The 20,052-nt window shown below is 40.8% G+C and overlaps 1 protein-coding gene across 5 annotated transcripts in view; it reads left to right on the top strand.

Annotated features, from left to right (window-relative positions):
- The window catches only part of LOC149190806 (ARM repeat superfamily protein), a 500,919-nt gene that overhangs the window by 292,567 nt on the left and 188,300 nt on the right, over positions 1–20,052 (top strand). For all 5 annotated transcript variants that reach the window (XM_089412272.1, XM_089412273.1, XM_089412269.1 and 2 more), the window contains 3 exons: positions 14,828–14,973; positions 15,148–15,228; positions 15,371–15,471. In XM_089412272.1, the coding sequence (XP_089268398.1) occupies positions 14,828–14,973; positions 15,148–15,228; positions 15,371–15,471 (328 nt within the window). The remainder of the gene's footprint in view (positions 1–14,827; positions 14,974–15,147; positions 15,229–15,370; positions 15,472–20,052) is intronic.

Consider the following 20,052-nt stretch of genomic DNA (forward strand, 5'->3'; position numbering starts at 1 on the left):
CAGTCCCAGCAGCAGTGACTGTGTGGGTGTGACATAGTACTGCGTAGAGGCAGCGCAGAAGCTCATCTCCAGCACAGATCAGTGCCAGATTTTCCAGTGACAGGGTGAGATCATCTCACTACTTTTTGTCTAGTTAGACCTCTGTATAAGATTGCCAATTTGGGCATGCGAAGAATTGTACTCAGAAATTTCTGCTTAATAATACAAACCCTCAGTTGCTACACCGGTTTTCCCACATTGGGTTTTTCTGGGGACATTGGTCCAAAAATAACGGTGTCACTTGTGTGTTATTTCTTTCTTGCTCAGATACTTGTTTCTGGATATTATTCAAAATTGTGAAGGCTGCAGTTGTATTTACCTCGATATTTACAATAGAACACAGTAAATAACTTGCATGGATTGATACGTAGAAGTAATATCAGTTTGTTGCAGTAGTGATTCATGGATTGTTGAATTTTCACAGTTGTTACATGGATTTGATTTGTGACCTTGGAGCTTGTAATGATGTTTAAGAATGTTGCAATGAATATAGAGGACCTAGGCGCCCTTGCTTACAGAGGGTTAACAACACCTGATGGCATATATTTCATTTGGAGATGGTTGATGATCGTCCATAGATTGAACCATTGGGGTGCATCAATGAAGGTCGTACACCTGGGGAATGCCATGACGAGTCTTTTCTTATTGTGAGAAAAGTGTCTCAACCTCTTGCAATTGTTCATAGTAACATTGCAAGCTTATGATCATTCATTCCATTGAGGGTGCGAAGCACATCCTTACTTTTACAAATGATTTTTCTAGCCTTTCTTGTATATATAGTAGGAAAATTGAAGGAGCTTAAATTATTGTCGGCATATCAAATTGAAACAAAAATCATGTCTCTTCATTTCTTAATTCCGCTGTGGTTGAACTCGTGTTTCAGGTCTGCAACATCTATACCTAAAATTTATATTTTTAAATTTCCTAAAATTTGAATAATTTGCATAATGATTGTATTTGTGAAATGTATATGCCTGTATTGGGGTGATACTGGAACGTTTTAGATCTAGCTTTTTGTCATGCTGTATCATATCTGTATTCATATACTGCAACCCGTTGATTTTTAGTAGCATCGGATGTGCTCTAAGTCTCAAAATTTACAGGGAGACTTAGACACATGCATTCTCCAATACCCAGAAGTCGTTTTGGGAAATTCCACTCGGAGACGATTTTATTAAAATAATTAATTATTTTTAATGGGCCCCTAAGTCTAAACTTAGGAAATTAAAATAATTAATCGGTATTAATCTAAATTGTGTGTGAAACTTCCAGAAGAAGGCCGAGATCAAGTCAATATGATCCTAGCCATTGATTAGAATCTAACATGGGCCGTTTATTGATCAACGGGAGGATTATAAGAGGAGGCTTGATGGGCACGTGGAGAACACACCAGACGCAGATACTCAGTTACCTGAGTAAGATCGATTTTATCACTGGTCGAAGTTTGGAAAGAGAAAGTTGAATCAGAGGGAGAGTTGTAGGTGAGAAAGGAAGAGAGGGCAGGAACATCTTTCGAGAGTGCAAGGCAGCGAGATGCAGAGCAAGAATAGGGAGACGCAATAAGAGGCAGATTGACTCTGAGCCTGTGTGGGCAACTAGACGCTGGTTGAGTGTGAGAGGTTTGACATAGAGGGACAGAGAAGGATTCTGGGGAAGAGGAGTGCTTCACTTGGATCATAAATTTGTCAAGAAGCGTTTGTGAAATTTCTCACTCCTGTTTTGCTGGTTGTAATTGTACATGAGAATTTTGCTGAAGAATAATAAAGAAACCCTCATCTGCTGCACCAGTTTTCTCACATTGGGTTTTTTGGGGATGATTGTCCAAAAATAACTGTTATTGTGATTGTATTTGTGCCAGTATTTTTCGTTACATTTACTTTCTACAATATTTTAATTGTAAAGGCTGCAGTAGAATATATTTTGATATTTGTTGTAAGAACACTGTGAATAACTTATTTCTGAGATAATAAGTAGAAGAAATAATATTAATCACTGCAGTAGGATTTCTATTTAGAAATTTTCACATGGTATCAGAGCAAGGGAAAGCATAAGACGGAAGACACAACATTGAAGGAAGAAAAGGAATTCGAATCTCCAAGGGGCTTGCGCAGTTCAAAGCCAAGAGGATTAGATTTCATGGGAAAACTCTCTCTAAGTTAGTTGACTGAGAGGTAAGTCTTTGCGATCGAAATTTGTTAGTTGTAGAAGGAACAACGTAGTAGAAGGTTCAGCAAGAGGGGTTGTCTCAGGTGGGACACAATTTTTCCTGTAGCAGTTCCTGGGATAGGTTACCGTCGGAAATTGGCACAATATGGATATTGAAAGTGTCTCAAAATTATCTACTAGATTAGATGAAGAATTCACATGCGTAGCAAATTCAACATCAGTAGATGGTTCATACATTGATAGCGGGGCTTTAGCTCATATGACTAGAGTACAAGAACATTTCTCGAGCTATCAAGAAGAACAAATGGACTTCCAAATCACTATGGGAGACATAACGAAATGTACTCCAGTATGGAGAGGCACCACAACATTTCAGACACAAGCAAGGACCAACATGTGAGCCACCAATGTTCTGCATGTGCCAGGATTAGGAATGAACTTGATTTCAGTGTCCCAACTACAGCCCAAGGGATACAATGTATACTTGATGGGAAAGAAAGTGTACGTCAAGCATCCAAGTTGGAAGAGGAAAAGGGAAATTGGGATTCGTAGCAACAAGTTGTATAGATTGCAGCGTGAGTCACCAACGGCATCGATATGCAACAACTATAATGGAGAGAAGGAGCGAAATGAATTATGGCACAGGCGAATGGGGCATTTACACCATGGAGCACTGAGGATGCTGAGAGAGATTGTTACAGGAGTACTAGTCCTTAGTAATGAACATGATGACTTATGCAGGGGATGTGTACTAGGGAGGTACGCTAAAGCAGCTTTTTCCAAAAGTAACAATAGAGTAGAATGTGTATTAGGATTGATACACTCAGATATTTGTGGTTCTATGTCCACAAGAGCTCTTACTGGTCGCAAATACTTCGTCACCTTTATCGATGATCACTCCAGAAAAACCTGGATCTAATTCTTAAAGACCAAGAATGAGGTCTTTGATCGTTTCCGAGAGTTTAAAGCTCTTGTTGAAAATATGACAGGGAAAAAGATAAAGGTATTGCGTTCAGACAATCATGGAGAATATACGGACAAAGACTTCACAGATTTCTGCGCAAAGTTGGGCATTAAAAGAGAGTGGACAACTCCATATAATCTGGAGCATAATGGAGTAGCAGAAAGGAAAAATAGAACTATTGTTGGGGCAACAAAAACTATGTTGTATGATCAGGATCTACCTAGGTATCTATGGGCAGAAGCTTGCAACATAGTAGTATATATCCATAATAGAACTCCTCATAGAGCATTGGGGAAGAAAATGCCCGAAGGGGTCTTCATAGGGAAGAAGCCAAAAGTAAGTCAGCTCAGGATATTCGGAAGCGTGGCTTATTGTCGCATTCCAGATGAGAAGAGCAGTAAACTGTATCATATTGCAGAAAATGGGTATCTCGTAGGATACAACGAGAGGTTAAAGGCATACAAAATCTACATTCCCAGTAGCAGGAAGATTGTAGTGAGAAGGGGTGCAAAGTTCATGGAGGACAGAGCTTTCAGGAAATCTCTTGAGATGCCTGCAGATGATCAGTTAGGAGATGTTCGATTAGTCCAAGAGCAGCAGGGGCAACAAGGAGGACAGGCGGGAGGACAAACACCTGGATTGAGTATAGTGACTAGTACCAGTATCTCCTCAGAAGGAGGAAATGCAGATAGTTCTCAGCAAATGGAACGACAGGATGGGGATGAGGAGTTGGTTGAGCCTCCCACCACTAGTGGTAGAACCATTAGAGAAGTACGACAAACACTGAGGGATGCAGAGAATTTTGTTGGGGCTCCTAGAACCGAGAAAAGGCAACATAGATAACCTGATAGATACCAGACATTGGTAACTCAGGTTGAAGAATCCTCTAGCTTACAGGAAGCTGTTCAACACCAAGTATGGGTGAATGCCATTGTCGAAGAATACAACTCTATCATGGCAAATGATGTGTGGGAAGTAGTACCTAGACCAGAAGATAGATCAGTTGTAGGATCACGTTGGATCTACAAGATCAAGAATGCTGCAGATGGCAGCATATACAAGGCAAGGTTCATGGCAAAGGGGTATGCTCAGAAAGCAGGAATAGACTATGAAGAGACCTTCGCCCCAGTTGCTCGATACACCTCTATAAGATCCATTATATCCCTAGCAGCTCAAATGGGATGGGGATTCACCATATGGATGTCAAGACAACATTTCTCAACGGGGTGATAGAAGAGGAGGTGTATATAGAATAGACCGAAGGCTTCGAAACTGATGAGAAGTAAACTCATGTTTGTAGATTAAATAAAGCCCTGTATGTGCTTGAGCAGGCAGCCAGAGCATGGTGTGGTTGGATTGAAAGTTACTTGCAGTAGTTGGGATTTGTGAAGAGTGATGCTGATCACAATCTCTACTATTTGATGGTAGAGAATCAGCCGGTTATTCTGGTACTATAAGTAGATGACTTGTTCCTAACTGGGTCATGTAGGCTCATACAAGATTACAAGAAGAATCTTGAAGCTGAATTCAACATGAAGGACATGGGGTTGATGCATTATTTTCTAGGGTTGGAAGTTTGGCAGAAGAATGGGGAGATCTTCCTTGGACAAGGAAGATATGCTATAGAGGTTCTGAAGAGATTCAGAATGCAGGATTGTCGACCCATGGCTACTCCCATGATCACCAACTGGAAGGAAATAGATGCATTAGGAGACAAGGAAGTAGACCCATGTATCTAGTCAAACACTAGGTCGGACATTTGCTTTGTTGTCAACACTCTTAGTTAGTTCATGGTAGGACCGAAAATGGTGCATTGGGAAGTAGCTAGGCACATTCATAGGTTTGTGCATGGAACAGTTGGATATGGGTTGAAATACTCTCGAGGGGAGGACGTGAGATTGAATGGGTTCATAGATGCAGATTGGGTAGGTAGTTCAATAGACCGAAAAAGTACCTCGAGGTACTGCTTCAGTGTTGGATCAGGGATGATATCTTGGTGCAACAGGAAGAATGAATTGGTAGCTCTGAGCTCAGTAGAAGCAAAATATATGGAAACGAGCACAACTACGTGCAAAGCTATATGGTTTAGAAAATTTCTTGTGAGCTTGTTCAGAAAAAGGATGGAGGCGACCAGAATTTATAATGATAATCAGAGTTATATGTCATGTACCTTCTCAAACACATTTGTAATAGGGTGCTGCTACACAATTTTGCACAATTTTGGCTAAGGAAGAGAACCCATCATTTTTGACTTAGGGACTTAGGAGGCAATTCGACTTTATTTGGTTGCTAGTGGAATGTGGGGGCCACCCACATGGGAGTTCGAATTGGCCCATTCGAATAGCTTGGAGGGAAAGTCGAATAGGTGGATGGAGGGGCCCACATGAGGCTAGGGAGGCCCAAGGAGTTATAAGGAGGGAGAAACTCTCATTTTGGATTCATTTCTTACACCTTGCAATCGAAATTACTTGACTGTTTGCTCTGTTGCTTAGCTGAGTCAACCAACTGTTTAGCCACGAACCTCTCAAGCAGGAAATTCAACCTCTACTTCAGGGGACCATCCGTGCTCGCCCTAGAGAGGAAGTTCCATAAGTATTTCAGGAGTTCCAGGAGTGTGTTACAACACTACCATTCAACCACAATAGGGAGTGCATATTTCTGGCTAGCTGGAGAATACGCAAGGGGATTTTGGAGCTATCAATGATCAAGCATTTGTCGGGAGAGTTAGAGGATTGGGAGAGCAGCAAAGGGCCAGCCTTTCTTGCGAGTTTGGAGCCAGCAAAGCCATCATCCAAACAGTTCGATTTATAGTTACCTGGGCTTGCACAGAGAGAAGTAGGAGATCACTTGGAGGGCCATTTGAGGAGGATTGCTAGAGTTGGGAGAACAGAGATTGACAAGATCAGCGACAACAACAAAATTCGAAATTGAAGGAGGGCCAAGCTGTGAAGGGTCAATTTTTGAAGGTTGGAATCAAGGGAAACCGTTTCTGGGTTTTTCTGAGTTTTGGACAAGGATCACACTCCTAAATTTATAGAATTTTCTGGGCAGATCTAAGGGGTCAACAGGGGTCCCAACTCAGCTAGCAACTAGAGGTGCTAAGGGGAATTTGGGCCAAAATTCTGAGGTCAACATTTGGCCAATTCCTTTGTGGGTTTTTCTGGGTTTTGGGCAAGGAGTAAGGAGCTGAAATCTCATAATTTTTTGAGCACGGGATGTAGTGATTTTAGCCCTTCGAAGTCAACAGACAAAGTAGTTTTCTGGGGCAATGCAGTTCAGTTTGGTGCAACAGTTGTAGCAACCTTCAGTTCAACATTTTCTCACCTGGGTTTTGTCATGCTTGTACATTGAGACAAGCCTAGGTGCACCATTCTATTTTACTATTGTATTTGCCCATGAAGAAGTAATAAAATGGCTCAGCAGTTCTCTATTTCCAGTGTTTGCATGGGTGCTTAATGTATATTTCGTTTTTCTAATTGCTGGATTGTTTGCATGCTTTGTATATCACTTACATTCCTGTTTAGGAACATTACAGTGGTATCAGAGCCATAATCTTGGCTCAACCTGTGGGAAAGATTAGAATCAAACAACATGGTGATCACTTGGAATGAGGTGGTGAGGATACAACAAATGATGGTTGACGTGGGGAAGACGTTGATTCATTCCTCAGTTGGGAATCCGAACATGATTGCAACTGATGTGGAGCTATTGGGGGAAAATTGGAGGGCATACCACCAATCATTGGGTCATGGCATTTAGGCGTCCCTCTGTTTTTGGGAATTCAGTGAACTAAGGGGTATGCACAAAGTTCAAACCAATGGAGATTCAATGGGATTTTGCAGGGATGATGGGAAGTATTAAGAAAAAAGATGAAAGAGTAGTTGAAGGGGCCATGGTTGGCAAAGAGATAGTTGAGCATACACCCATTGATGAGGCGTCATCCATTGATGAGGTATTCGGGGTTGTGACTGAGTTCTCAGGTGATAATAATGCACCACAGGTTGGTGAGGTGCCGGAAGACAGCTCCACTGTTGTTGAGGAGCCGATAGGTACAGAGGCCTCCATATCTATGACGGAGTTGCTAGACGATAGTTGGTTATCGCTGACTGGTGAGCATATCGTGCATATTGGGTTGTCTATGGAGGAGCAGTCAAAGGCTCATGTCGAGCCTGTGATGGAGGAGGATGTGCAGCCATCCCTTGGGCTAGCCATTGATGAGGGGCAACATAGAGGCCACGCGTTGGGTTTTCAACACAGTTCACTTCAGAGGCCCACTGGCGGGGTCTATAGCATTATCAACCCACCCTTATGCATTGGATTGAGGGAGGCCGAGTTGTCTAGATGTACTCGAGGGGGTGGACAGGTTAGCAGGATTGAGCTGAGCATGATACCACATCAACTTGGAGGGCTTGTTCCTTCCACAGAGGATTACACATTCAATCTCTCCTTTGGGATTGGATGGCGAGAGGTACTAAGCTGGTACTCGATGGAGCAGGTTAGGCGGTTGGATACATCCATGGCCACATGTCAGCAGAGGCCATGGATTACCAGAGGGACTCAAGGGAAGGACTATTTTTGGGATCCAGGTGGGATTTTCCATCACATCATAGAGTTGGTAGGTGATGGTAGTAGCTACGGGATGGATTTGACGCTTGAGTGCACCCACATTTTCAGATCTCCATCAGAGCCCCAATCAGCACTAGTGACATGATGGTTTGACGGACGAGCATACAAGTTTCATGAGTTGTCTTGGCATATTGACGGTGCGTGGAGTCACAGGGTGACTAGCTTACTCTGGCAGTTGCTAGTAGGAGGAGGTAGCATTGACATGCTATCAGACATGACTATTGAGGATTGGCGCAGTAGTGTCATTTCCGTTAGCATGTGGGGAGTCAGGTTGCTCAGGTCTTTCAGAGCAGATGGGGGATGTAGCTCACATCACTGAGTGCGTACTAGCAGAGAGGTCGATATTTTGGCTCATGCAGGATACTATATGTTAGAGGGTGGTACGATAGTGGGCAGTGGTACACAAGACTACACAATGTTATGTCATAGCGTCCAGTGTTATGTAGAGGGATGTAGTCTGATGCATACAGACCCAACGGTAGGCCATAGCATCCAGTGGTGTGCGGGGCTATGGAGCGAGGAGTAGGGGCCTGCAGAGGAGCATGGAGATGCAGGGTGGTGTGTCATAATATGTTGGATTGTGCTGTGGAGTGGGAGTACCTCACATCACATTAAGTACATGCGAGGAGTGACAGGTATAGTGACACATGCAGGATCTAGGCCAGTACAGGATAGCATAGCTGTTGCCGAGGGTATCCAGTGGTGTACAGGGGTAGGCCATGGTGTACAGTGGCATGTCCAAGAGTACTGGGATGATCGGGGGCATGCAGGGGTGTATAGTGTTGCACAACGAGGTTATGGAGTGTTTCCTCCAGGGAAACCCTTGGACGGAAACACTAGGCACACCTTTGGGTGTAGTTCACCCAGGATCGTCGGGGACACAGATGAGTGATACTTGATGGTATCCGTGGGAACTCACACGCTTGACCCTCTTCTACATCCCTCACAGGTGCAATCGATTTTGTTGTCGACTTTCTGCACTTTGGGCATGAGCCATAAGGGACGAGGAGCTCACCCGAGATATTTGGGTGAGACTCAACGCACTAGGGGGGAGACTTTTCAGTAGTGGCGTTGGGTTGGTGCGTCAGTTGACAACCACAGGTTGGGCGATGAGGCGATCATTTGTAGGGGTGGCATATCGTTCATCACCGAGGCTACGTCTAGGGATCTAGTCCCAAGGGAGACGTGTTACTCTTTTCTCAGGGCATGTTGGGACCGAGCATGAGCAGAGGATATCGGTTACGACTGAGGTAGTTTCCCAATATGTGTCCGAGCTCCTGACCTTATATTGGCACATTATCAAGCGGGCGGATGGTAGACCTAAGGGAGATGGTTGGCAGGGACAAGAGGGACCAGATACCCATCTTTTGGTTGCATTCACGGGGTAGCTCTTTGGCACACGTGGCTTCCAGCGATCATCGGTACTACACAGTGGCAGGGACAGGGCAGATTAACATTCATCAGATTATCCCACCATATATGGAGCCTATATAGTGATCACATGCAAGGACTAGAGACGAGGGCCAAAGGGATTCCATCGGTTGACAGGGCTATGCTGCAACAGGTCTTTAGTTGATTGATGTAGGGATGCAGGGATTCAGTTGATCGATGTAGGGATGCAGGGATTCAGTTGATCGATAGATCACTCATGATGAGCGATGTCATGGCAGAGAGTGATATAGTTCGCTCTTGGGATGACACATGGGGGTTCACAGAGGGTTTCATCATATGGGGAGACAAACATTCTCTGTTGCTGCACAGGTTTGGAGTTAGATTTGGGTGGGTAGGCCTGGGTGCCATGGAGATGCCTAGGGAAGATGTGTCTTGCCTCTTTCAGTATTCCACCATCGAGTTCTAGGAGAGGAGGATACCGACTGTGCACGATGGGGAGTATGACATAGTCAGAGTAGCGCAGCATCAACATGGTGGTACCACTCTGGGACTAGCAGGGAACTGGGGCATCATAGCTTTTCAAAGCTTAATAACCTTTAAGGATGTGCCGACTACTGCAGGGGGAGAGCATACAGATCTTCCATTGGGCTTTAGCGAGTCACTGATGGAGCAGGGGACTTTTGCTACTTTCATCGGGTAGGATAGTGAGTGGAGCGAGGGGAGCTTAATGTTTGACAGGATTGCCTGGGATCCTCGTATTGAAGGATTCTTCCATATCAGGACAGTGTATAGGTCAAGCATGATCCAGTGGCACATCTAGGATCCTGGCACATTTTGCAGTGACAGTGGGGAGCAATAGTTAGAGAGATTGCTTGCCAAGGCATTGCTTGAGGACAAGTGATTTTTGGTGCATTGGAAGAGCTTGCAAGATGAGGATGCCACCTGGGAGGGTGAGCACATTTTGGAGCACCCAGTTGTGAGGTTTCTAACATTTGGGAGGCGAGGACTGTCATGTCCCTTCTTAAACACATTTGTAACACGGTGCTGCTACACAATTTTGCACAATTTTGGCTAAGGAAGAGAACCCATCATTTTCGACTTAGGGAATTAGGAGGCCATTTGACTTCATTTGGTTGCTAGTGGAATGTGGGGGCCACCCACATGGGAGTTCGAATTGGCCCATTCGAATAGCTTGGAGGGAAAGTCAATATAGGTGGATGGAGGGGCCCACATGAGGCTAGGGAGGTCCAAGGAGTTATAAGGAGGGAGCAACTCTCATTTTGATTCATTTCTTACACCTTGAAATCAAAATTACTTGACTGTTCACTCTGCTGTTTAGTTGAGTCAATCGACTATTTAGCCATGAATCTCTCAAGCAAGAGATTCAACCTCTACTTCAGGGGACCATCCGTGCCCGCCCTAGAGAGGATGTTCCATAAGTATTTCAGGAGTTCCAGGAGTGTGTTACAACACTAACATTTAGCCACAACAGGGAGTGCGTATTTCTGGCTAGCTGGAGAATACACAAGGGGATTTTGGAGTTATAAGTGATCAAGCATTTGTCGGTAGAGTTAGAGGATTGGGAGAGAAGCAAAGGGCCAACCTTTCTTGTGAGTTTGGAGCCAACAAAGCCATCATCCCAACAATCCAATTTATAGTTACCTGGGCCTGCGCAGAGAGCCATCACTAGGCTCATGTGGGAGTTGGAGGAAGGAATTGTAGAGCTAGAGCTGGCCGAGAGAAGTAGGAGATCACTTGGAGGGCCATTTGAGGAGGATTGTTGGCGTTGGGAGAGCAGAGATCGACAGGATCATTCACAGCAACAAAATTCGAAATTGAAGGAGGGCCAAGCTATGAAGGATCAATTTTTGAAGGTTGGAACCAAGGGAAACCCTTTTTGGGTTTTTCTGGGTTTTGGGCAAGGATCACACTCCTAAATTTATAGAATTTTCTGGGCAAATCTAAGGGGTCAAATAGGGGTCCAAACCAATGTTGCACGAAGCGGGGACGTTTTTTGGAAGCGGGGACGCGAAAGCGTCATTTTCCAAAAATCTAGGAAGCGAAGCGTCTACGGAAGCTTCTGCTATATATATATATATTTATATTTTTTTGCATTTATACTCAAAACAAACATCCCAAATACCAAATTAGTTGTAGAAGACATGAAAACATGCCTATTTTTGCATAAATCAAGATAGATATAACATCCATTGTACATTAATGATTAATTATTTGAGCATCAACCATCTAGAATCTAGATTCTTCTCCTCTTGTCTAGCCTTTGCCTCTACCTCGATTGTTTAGGGATATTAGTCAACATTGCCCAATTTTGATCAAACTACCTAATTCAAGACTTAAAATATGGTAGAAAAAGCTTAACATGCTTGATCGATGATTTTGATTTGATCGAAAGGTAATTTTTTGCTAAGGGCGTGCGGCGTGACAAAGGAGTTCAACAATTAACACCACCAACACTAGGGTACATATAGGGCTTGGTGCTCTTGATTAAATGCTAATTGCATACCTTCATACTTGATATAATCTAATGAAATGCCACAATCCCATTGATCTTGAATTCTTGAAAATTGTTAAGTCTGCTGAATTTTGAATAGGATATGAAATTCTATTTTCTCCATATGAAGTCCAATGAGGCTGGAACCACTCTCAAACATCCTGAGTCATTTCATGGTAATGTTAAAAATTTAAGTAAAAGGATGAAAATGAAAAATAAAGGAGAATGTCTTTTACTTTAAGAATTTAACATTACCATGAGGGAGCATTTGCTATATTTATATTTTTTTTTATATTTTTTTTGCCTTCATTCCTCACCCTAACCTAAGGTGGACCCATCCCCAACAAGCAAACTCACCTAAAATTAAAAAAAATTTGAAAAAAAAACGATTTTCTAAACGCTTTTCCAGAATCGTATGGAAGCATATGGGAAGCGTGTGCTTCTCCCTCCGAAGCGCCACACTTCGTACGCTCGAAGTGCCGTACGAAGCACGCTTCGGAGGTCTGGAAGCACGCTTTCGAGCCACGCTTCGGAAAATTCCAGGAAGCGGCAAAATCAGGTGGAAGCGCGCTTTCGCCGAAGCTTCCTAGACGCTACCGCACGAGACGCGCTTCCGGGCTTGGAACCGGGGGGGGGGGGGGTGGTGCTTCGTGCAACATTGGTCCAAACTCAACGAGCAGCTAGAGGAGCTAAGGGGAATTTGGGCCAAAATTCTGAGGTCAACATTTGGCCAATTCCTTCGTGGGTTTTTTTGGTTTTTGGGCAAGGAGTAAGGAGCTGAAATCCCATAATTTTCTGAGCACGAGATGTAGTGATTTCAGCCCTTTGATGTCAACAGACAGAGTAGTTTTCTGGGGCAGCGTAGTGCAGTTTGGTTCAGCAGTTGTAGCAGCCTTCAGTTCAACGTTTTCTCCCCTGTATTTTGTCATGCTTATCCATTGAGACAAGCGCAAGTGCATGATTCTGTTTTACTATTGTATTTGCTCCTGAAGAAGTAATAAAATGGCTCAACAGTTCTCTATTTCCAGTGTTTCCATGGGTGTTTAATGTATATTTCTTTTTTCTGATTGCTGGATTGTTTGCATGCTTTGTATATCACTTACATTCCTGTTTAGGAACATTACATTGTATCAAACTCTCTAAGAATCCAATATTTCATGATCGGTTGAAACACATAGATATCCAATGTCACTTTAGCAGAGGTTGGTGGACAACATGCAGACATCAACAGTGCAGAGGGAAATGTTATAGAACATAGTGATGCTTTAGCAGGTTGCATTGCTAGAGCACATTCCTCGCTAAGAGGGAGTGTTGATTTCTGGTAGCATTGGATATGCTCTAAGTCTCAAAATTTGTGGGGAGGCTTAGACACATGCATTCTCCAATACCCAGAAATTGTTTTGGGAATTCCACCCGGAGACAATTTTATTAAACTAATTAATTATTTTTAATGGGACCCTAAGTCTAAACTTAGGAAATTAAAATAATTAATTGGTAAAACTTCTAGAAGGAGGAGGTCAAGTCAATATGATCCTATCCATTGATTAGAATCTAATCTAGGTTGTTGGTTGATCAATGGGAGGATTATAAGAGGAGGCTTGATGGACACTTGGAGAACACCAGAGGCAGATACTCAGTTACTCGAATAAGATCGATTTTCTTACTGGTCGAAGTTGGGCAAGAGAAAGTCGAATCAGAGGGAGAGTTGTAAGTGAGAAAGGAAGAGAGGGCATCAACATCTTTTGAGAATGCAAGGCAGCAAGACGTAGAGCAGGAACAGGGAGATGTAGTAAGAGGCAACATAGAGGTAGGTTGACCTAGAGCCTGTGTGGGCAGCTAGACGTTGGGCTAGTGTGAGAAGTTTGATGCAGAGGGACGCAGAAGGATTCTGGGGAAGAGGAGTACTTAACCTCGATCAGAAATTTGTTAGGAAGCGTCTGTGAATTTTCTCACTCTTGTTTTTCTTGTTTAATTTGTACATGCGAATTTTGCTGAAGAATAATAAAGAAACCCTCATCGGCTGCACCGGTTTTCCCACATTTGGTTTTTCTGGGGACGATTGTCCAAAAATAACTGTGTCATTGTGATTGTATTTGTGCCAGTATTTTTTGTTACATTTACTTTCTGCAATATTTTAATTGTGAAGGCTGCAGTAGAATATGTTTCGATATTTGCTGTAAGAACACTGTGAATAACTTATTTCTGAGATAATAAGTAGAAGAAATAATATTAATCATTGCAGTAGGATTTCTATTTATAAATTTTCACACAACCATGCTTTTTACACTACAAACCCCTTTGACATGTAATCCAAAAATGAGTTTCTGAAGTTTGCACAAAATTGGAAGCAATGCTCACTTCATGACACATGACTGGTGTAATTGACAAAGAACATATCAAGTTCCCTACCCCCTTTTTGACGTTTGATTAACAGCCCAGATGAGGGTCAATGTTGCCTGAAAATTAGCATACCTCCTGTAGATGTAGAAAGTGATGTCAGCTTCAACAAGTGTTTGATTTCTACACCTAGGTACCATTAGATAAAAAGTCTCATACACGCCTACAAATTCCACTCCCTATGGATTATTTTACCACTCTTTACATCCATCTTGCTAATGCACCAACAATATTACTTTGCCATTGATGGCAGCAATCGACATAGATGTTAAAGACCAATAGTTATTCTCACCATGTCATTAGAAATCTTTTGTATGATGTTATGATATTTCAAGGTGTCTACAGTTGCATTCAGTTTTATAAGTTATTGGTCAGTTGCTTATCGGTTTGTAGTTTGTTTCAGGTTCTATAATTGAAAGCTCAAATTTAATGTTTGAAATGTGTTTCAAATGAATATAGTGTTGGATTTAGTGTATAGAATTTCATTCTTCATTTATTTCATTTTAGAAATGCTTAATGTGTCTATGCCATACATGGTGTCTGAGTAGTTCATCTTTTGTGTCTTGTATAATATAAAGAGCACTGTAAGGCTTTAAGTGTTTAATGAGTTTTAGAATTAGGCAATGTTTGGCTTTGCCTCAAATGTGAATAAGTCTTATTGATGAAGTTATCTAGAATTAAGTAATGGCTTAGCTATGCTTCAATTTATTAATATACAAACTTCTGTCCAGGACGTGCTGTTATCAAGGCTGCTGAAAGTGGTGCAGCATTCCCGTTAAAAAGAAGAGATCAAATGTTAGACTATACTCTGACATTAATGGCTGGAGATGGTTCTGAAGATTTTACATATTCTGATCTTGAACATATTCATACACAGGTGGGATTTTCTGTTTTGTTGTTTGTGGAATCCATCATAGTTTATTGAACCTTACCATTGTGAACTGCCAACATTAGAATTTATTTTTTGTCTTCTTTCGAATCTTTTGTTATTTTATTTTAGTTAACAAGAATTACTGATTATAAGCAATGTGGTTGGTCATATTGTCTACAGAGCCTTGCTTTAAATACATGTACAACTCTAGTTTCAGTAGAACCAAAGCTGACTTTGGAAACAAGAAATCACATTTTGAAGGTAACATGTCAATAATAAGTTCTACAATGTTGATCATTGTCGAGGGATTCTTTTTCCTGTTCGTGTTTGGTTTTCTATTAAGTTATCTGATTTGTTTTTTACCATAATCGCTAAACTGTCTGTTGGTTTTGTGGTCTGACAGGCAACATTGGGTTTTTTTGCTTTGCGAAATGATCCTGCTGACGTTGTTGACACTCTCATTAATAATCTCATTACTTTACTTTGTACAATATTATTAACAAGGTATGTTTTAGATCTAAGACTTTTGTGATCCATAATGTAGATATAAGTCTTTCAGATTAATCACATCATTAGGATTTGGTCGATGTTTTGAACCAACTAGTGTGGTTCATCCTCATGAGGATGAACCACATTAGTTGGTTCAAAACGTCAACCAAATCCTAACAATGTGATTAATCCGAAAGACTTATATGTACATAAGGTATGTTTTGTATGCATGTCCAATTATTTCTAATAGATTGTATCGTTGTAAGCAATCATTTGCATTTATATAGCTAGCTAATTTATTAACGACAGCCTAATTCCTAGGGATTCTCAAACAAACTTATGCTTAGAATTGTCTCTTTTTTGTACGATGTTCTGTCTTCTGTCTGCAGCAAATTTTATTCTGAAGATTTCACACATCTTAAATTGGATATCGTTTTCATATCTTCAGTGGTCAAAAGAACTGCTGAATTTTAGTTTTCAGGCCTTTCCGATGGTATGCAAATGATGCTGTTATAAGTAAAACACTCTAATCACAATTAATGTTAGAGGTCACAATAAATTTTAGTGAAGCAACAAGTGACTAACGTGAAATGTTAGGTGATTTCTCCTTTAAATTGAATGCCTTCAATAACATCCCAATAGAAGCATAAATATATGTGGCATCCTCAACATCAATGCATTATTCTGCAAGATTTGCCTATTGCTTAATAGACCATCCGGGTGGACACTAAATTGCCAGTGCCTAAATTTGATGGGCACTCAACAATGACAAAATGAATTCTTGGATATGTGACATGGCAACATATTTCAAATTTCAGTACCCTGTCAAACTTGACAAAGACCGACAAGATTTTGGCCTTTGAACTTCACATGGAGGAATAGACCTTTATCTGGTGGTAGAGACACACACAAAACTTAGCAGCCAACAATCAACTCTCTATTGAAACTTGGGCAGGTTTCAAGGATGCTGTCACTGAGAGGTTCTATTCACTAGGGTACAAGGATGCTTTGTTGGCAATGTTGTTAGAGCTTTGACAAATGCTGAGACTGTTTGTTTGACATTTTCAAGAAAGTGTTCATCAATCCAGAGTCCAGAGATTCTGAAGACACTACACATGCTATGTTAATATTTGGTTTATTGTTGCATTTAAGCAAGGAATTGGAGTTATTCTATGTTACTTTCCCAGAGAATGCCTTCCAGCTTGCTTCCAAAACAGAGGCAAAGCTACCTGAAACCAATCCTATCAGTCAAAATAAGCTGGTTTTGACTCCTCAGCACTTTGCCACTTCCAAGGACTGATGCAATAGCTATGTCACTGGATCTAGTCTGGGGCTGAATCTGCAGATCCCCGGATAAAATATGGATTTGTATCCAGATCTGTCCTGTGGCACAGTACTCTGGTGAGTGTGAATTTAAATGCAGGCGCTAAGTGTTAAATTCCTAATTTTTTATTACCTACTAAACCGTATTAAATTCTGGCCCCAACGGTTTATGTTGTTAACTTCGTGGTACATGTGAATTTAATGCTGGTTCCTATTGCTAAATTCCTATTATTTGTTAATTATTAAATGTTACTAAATTCCGGCCCCCGATTGTTTGTGTTATTAACTTCGTGTATCCAATTCATGTTATACATGTGATTATTAAATAGTTTGGCCCTGGTTTACTCTATGAGTCTATGTTATGAAGGAATGAGTATTAAATAATTACAGCCCCCGCCCTCCTTCACCCCCCATTCTCTATTTAATAATTGTTGACACTGAGAATGTTTGAAGTTAATTTGTACAAAATTATTAATGTTTAATACTTAGAAATAATACTTTTATGAAAAGTTTATTAATCTAATATATTAATTATTTTATTTAAGTAGCTACATATTACACATAATTTGTTATATATTTTTAAATATATACATTCTATTTTTGAAAATTATAAAAAATATATTTATATTGCTTGCATATGTTGTTTTCCCATCATATCTGAATCCCGGATTTTCAAAAGATCAGCAAATCCAGATCCAGATTTGGATCTTCGTAACTTAGCCCAATGGTACTAGAAAGAACATGGGTGTTTGACAGAACTATCCCTAACCAATTGTTGCCACTTTCCTTCCACTTTTCCCTACAGTTTGATACAATGTTACTTGGGAGCGGGAGCGGGAGCGACCATTTTCAGAAGCTCCCGGTTTGGGAGCGAATCCCGGAGCGATTTTTTAAAAATATATATATTTTTATATTTTTTAATTTTTGATACATATATGTCAACAAAAACATGTAGAATGATGAATTAGATATAAAAAACATAAAAAAGCATAGATTGAACCATATAACAACAATCATCTAGAAGTTATAATCTTCATCAACCACGTCCGCAAGTTAGTAACCTAGTAACATACAACATATTGAGTCTCATGATTCATCAATCTTAAAGTTTCAAGCTTTCAAAATTCAATATATAACATTTATCATCATTGATCACCAAAGTTGTACTTGTAAGCTAAGTGTAACCATTACAACAAATAATATCTAACATGAAATGAAATGTTATAAAATGAAATGAAATGAAACAACTTTCAACTTTCATGAAGCATCATATTCATAATTCATTACTAATGAGTTATAATTGCCAACTTCAAACTTAAATTGTCATATATTGTTTAAAAAAATATCATAATAAATATGAAAGAGTCAATAGTTATAAAAGCTACTAGAAACTAGAAAAGAGAAGTAAATCTATTATCTATTTCTTATGCTTGGGCCTCTTGCCACCACGAGAAATGTCTAATTTTTTAGTCTTGTTGCAAAATCAGGATCTTTGTCATTAATATCACCCTCCAAGCATTAATATCCAGAGGTATCTTTGTCCTTACCTTTGTATCTGTATAGGGATCTTTGTCATTAATATCACCCTCTAAGCATTAACATAAGATAGAAAAAGCATAGCATGTCAAGTCAAGATTTTGTTTGAGTGATGCGTACATTTTTAGAAGGGTCATGATAGAGGAGTTCGACAACCAATGTCACTAACATCAAGGTACATAGAGGGATTGGTACTCTTGATTAAATATGAGTTCCATACCCTAATACATGACAAAATTCAATGGAAACATTGCAATCCCCCAATCCTAAAATCCTGAAAAACTGATAAGTCTGCTGGATTTTGAATGAAATCTAAAATTCTACTTTCTCCATATGAAATCCAATGAGGACGAAACCACTCTCAAACATCCTGAGTCATTTCATGGTAATGTTAAAAATTTAAGTAAAAGGATGAAAATGAAAATTAAAGAAAATGTCACTTTTACTTTAAGAATTTAACATTACCATGAATAACATATCAATACTAGGGCCTAGACTTGATCATTAAGTTGTCCCACTCAAAAACTATTTGTTTCTTTCAAAAAAAATTGCATTTCAAACATTACTACAAAAAAAAAAAATGCAAAAAAGGCAAAACGCTCCCGAAAAGGCAGGGAGCGAAATTTTTTTTAGGGAGCGCGCTCCCGACCCGCTCCCGAGTCGCTCCCGCCAGGAGCGCGGATTGGGAGCGGGAGCGAGGGGGGGGGGGGGCGCTCCCCCGCAACACTGGTTTGATAACCCTTCCTTGAAACTAGCCCCCTATTACCCAAGAAAATGGGTAACCCCCTAGGAGAAATCTTTTCTCCTATTTTGGACAGCCAGCTAGCCAGCCATCAGCCCTACACATTAGCTTGATGATAATGATATGGCAAATTCTCCATCATCTGTACTAGTTACTACATTGTTAGAAACACTGAGGGGGAGGGGGGGCGGGTGAATCAATATTTCACTTACATTTAATCAACAACACATAACAAGAGCAATAGACAACAAATTTATTCGTGGAAACCCTTCTGGGAGAAAAACCACTCAACACTTCTCTAATATTTTGTGAGTACAAAATGTTTCAGCTCCAACTGAAAGGGAAGCTTCAAATCCCTAGTACTCTAGAAGGACATTCTAGTTTATCATGTAGCTCCAACTCCTAAAAGGATGCTCCTACTCCTGGTTTTACCATCTCCAACTGGAAGGACACTCCAACACTTTGGTTTTATTAGCTACAACTGATAGGATGCTCCAACACCCTGCAAGCTCCAGCTTTCCCTAGCACCACCCTACCATCCTGACGTATTTTAAGCTCCAACCTAAAGGAGACTTCACTCTCCCGCCTTGCACCGCCCGACCACCGTTAACATGCAAATGAATGAAACAATTTGTGGGCTCCTGTACCAGGGACAATGATACACTTATAATAATATTCAATGAAACCCCTTCTGCTAAAGTGTGCCTCAGATATATAGTGAAAACCAGACTGCTGCAATGATGCCTTCAAACTTGCTGCTACAAAGTATGTCACAGTCAAACCTAAAGATGAAATGAGTCACTGCCTGCCAAGATCATACCTCAAGATGTCTTTAGTATTAGTCTGACATTCAACTTCTCTGCTCTTATATACTGATGCTTCTGCCCTTCTCATTGCTATAGATGAAGCCTTTTCTCAAAGAGCTCTGAATCTAATCAATGAACTTAAAGCTACTATGGCCACATATAAAAACTCATCACATAGTGACTAACGAT

The sequence above is a fragment of the Pinus tabuliformis genome, chromosome 3_1 (assembly GCF_031772625.1).
Source record: "Pinus tabuliformis cultivar Carrire ecotype Pingquan chromosome 3_1, CPIR1, whole genome shotgun sequence".
NCBI classification, from domain to species: Eukaryota; Viridiplantae; Streptophyta; class Pinopsida; order Pinales; family Pinaceae; genus Pinus; species Pinus tabuliformis.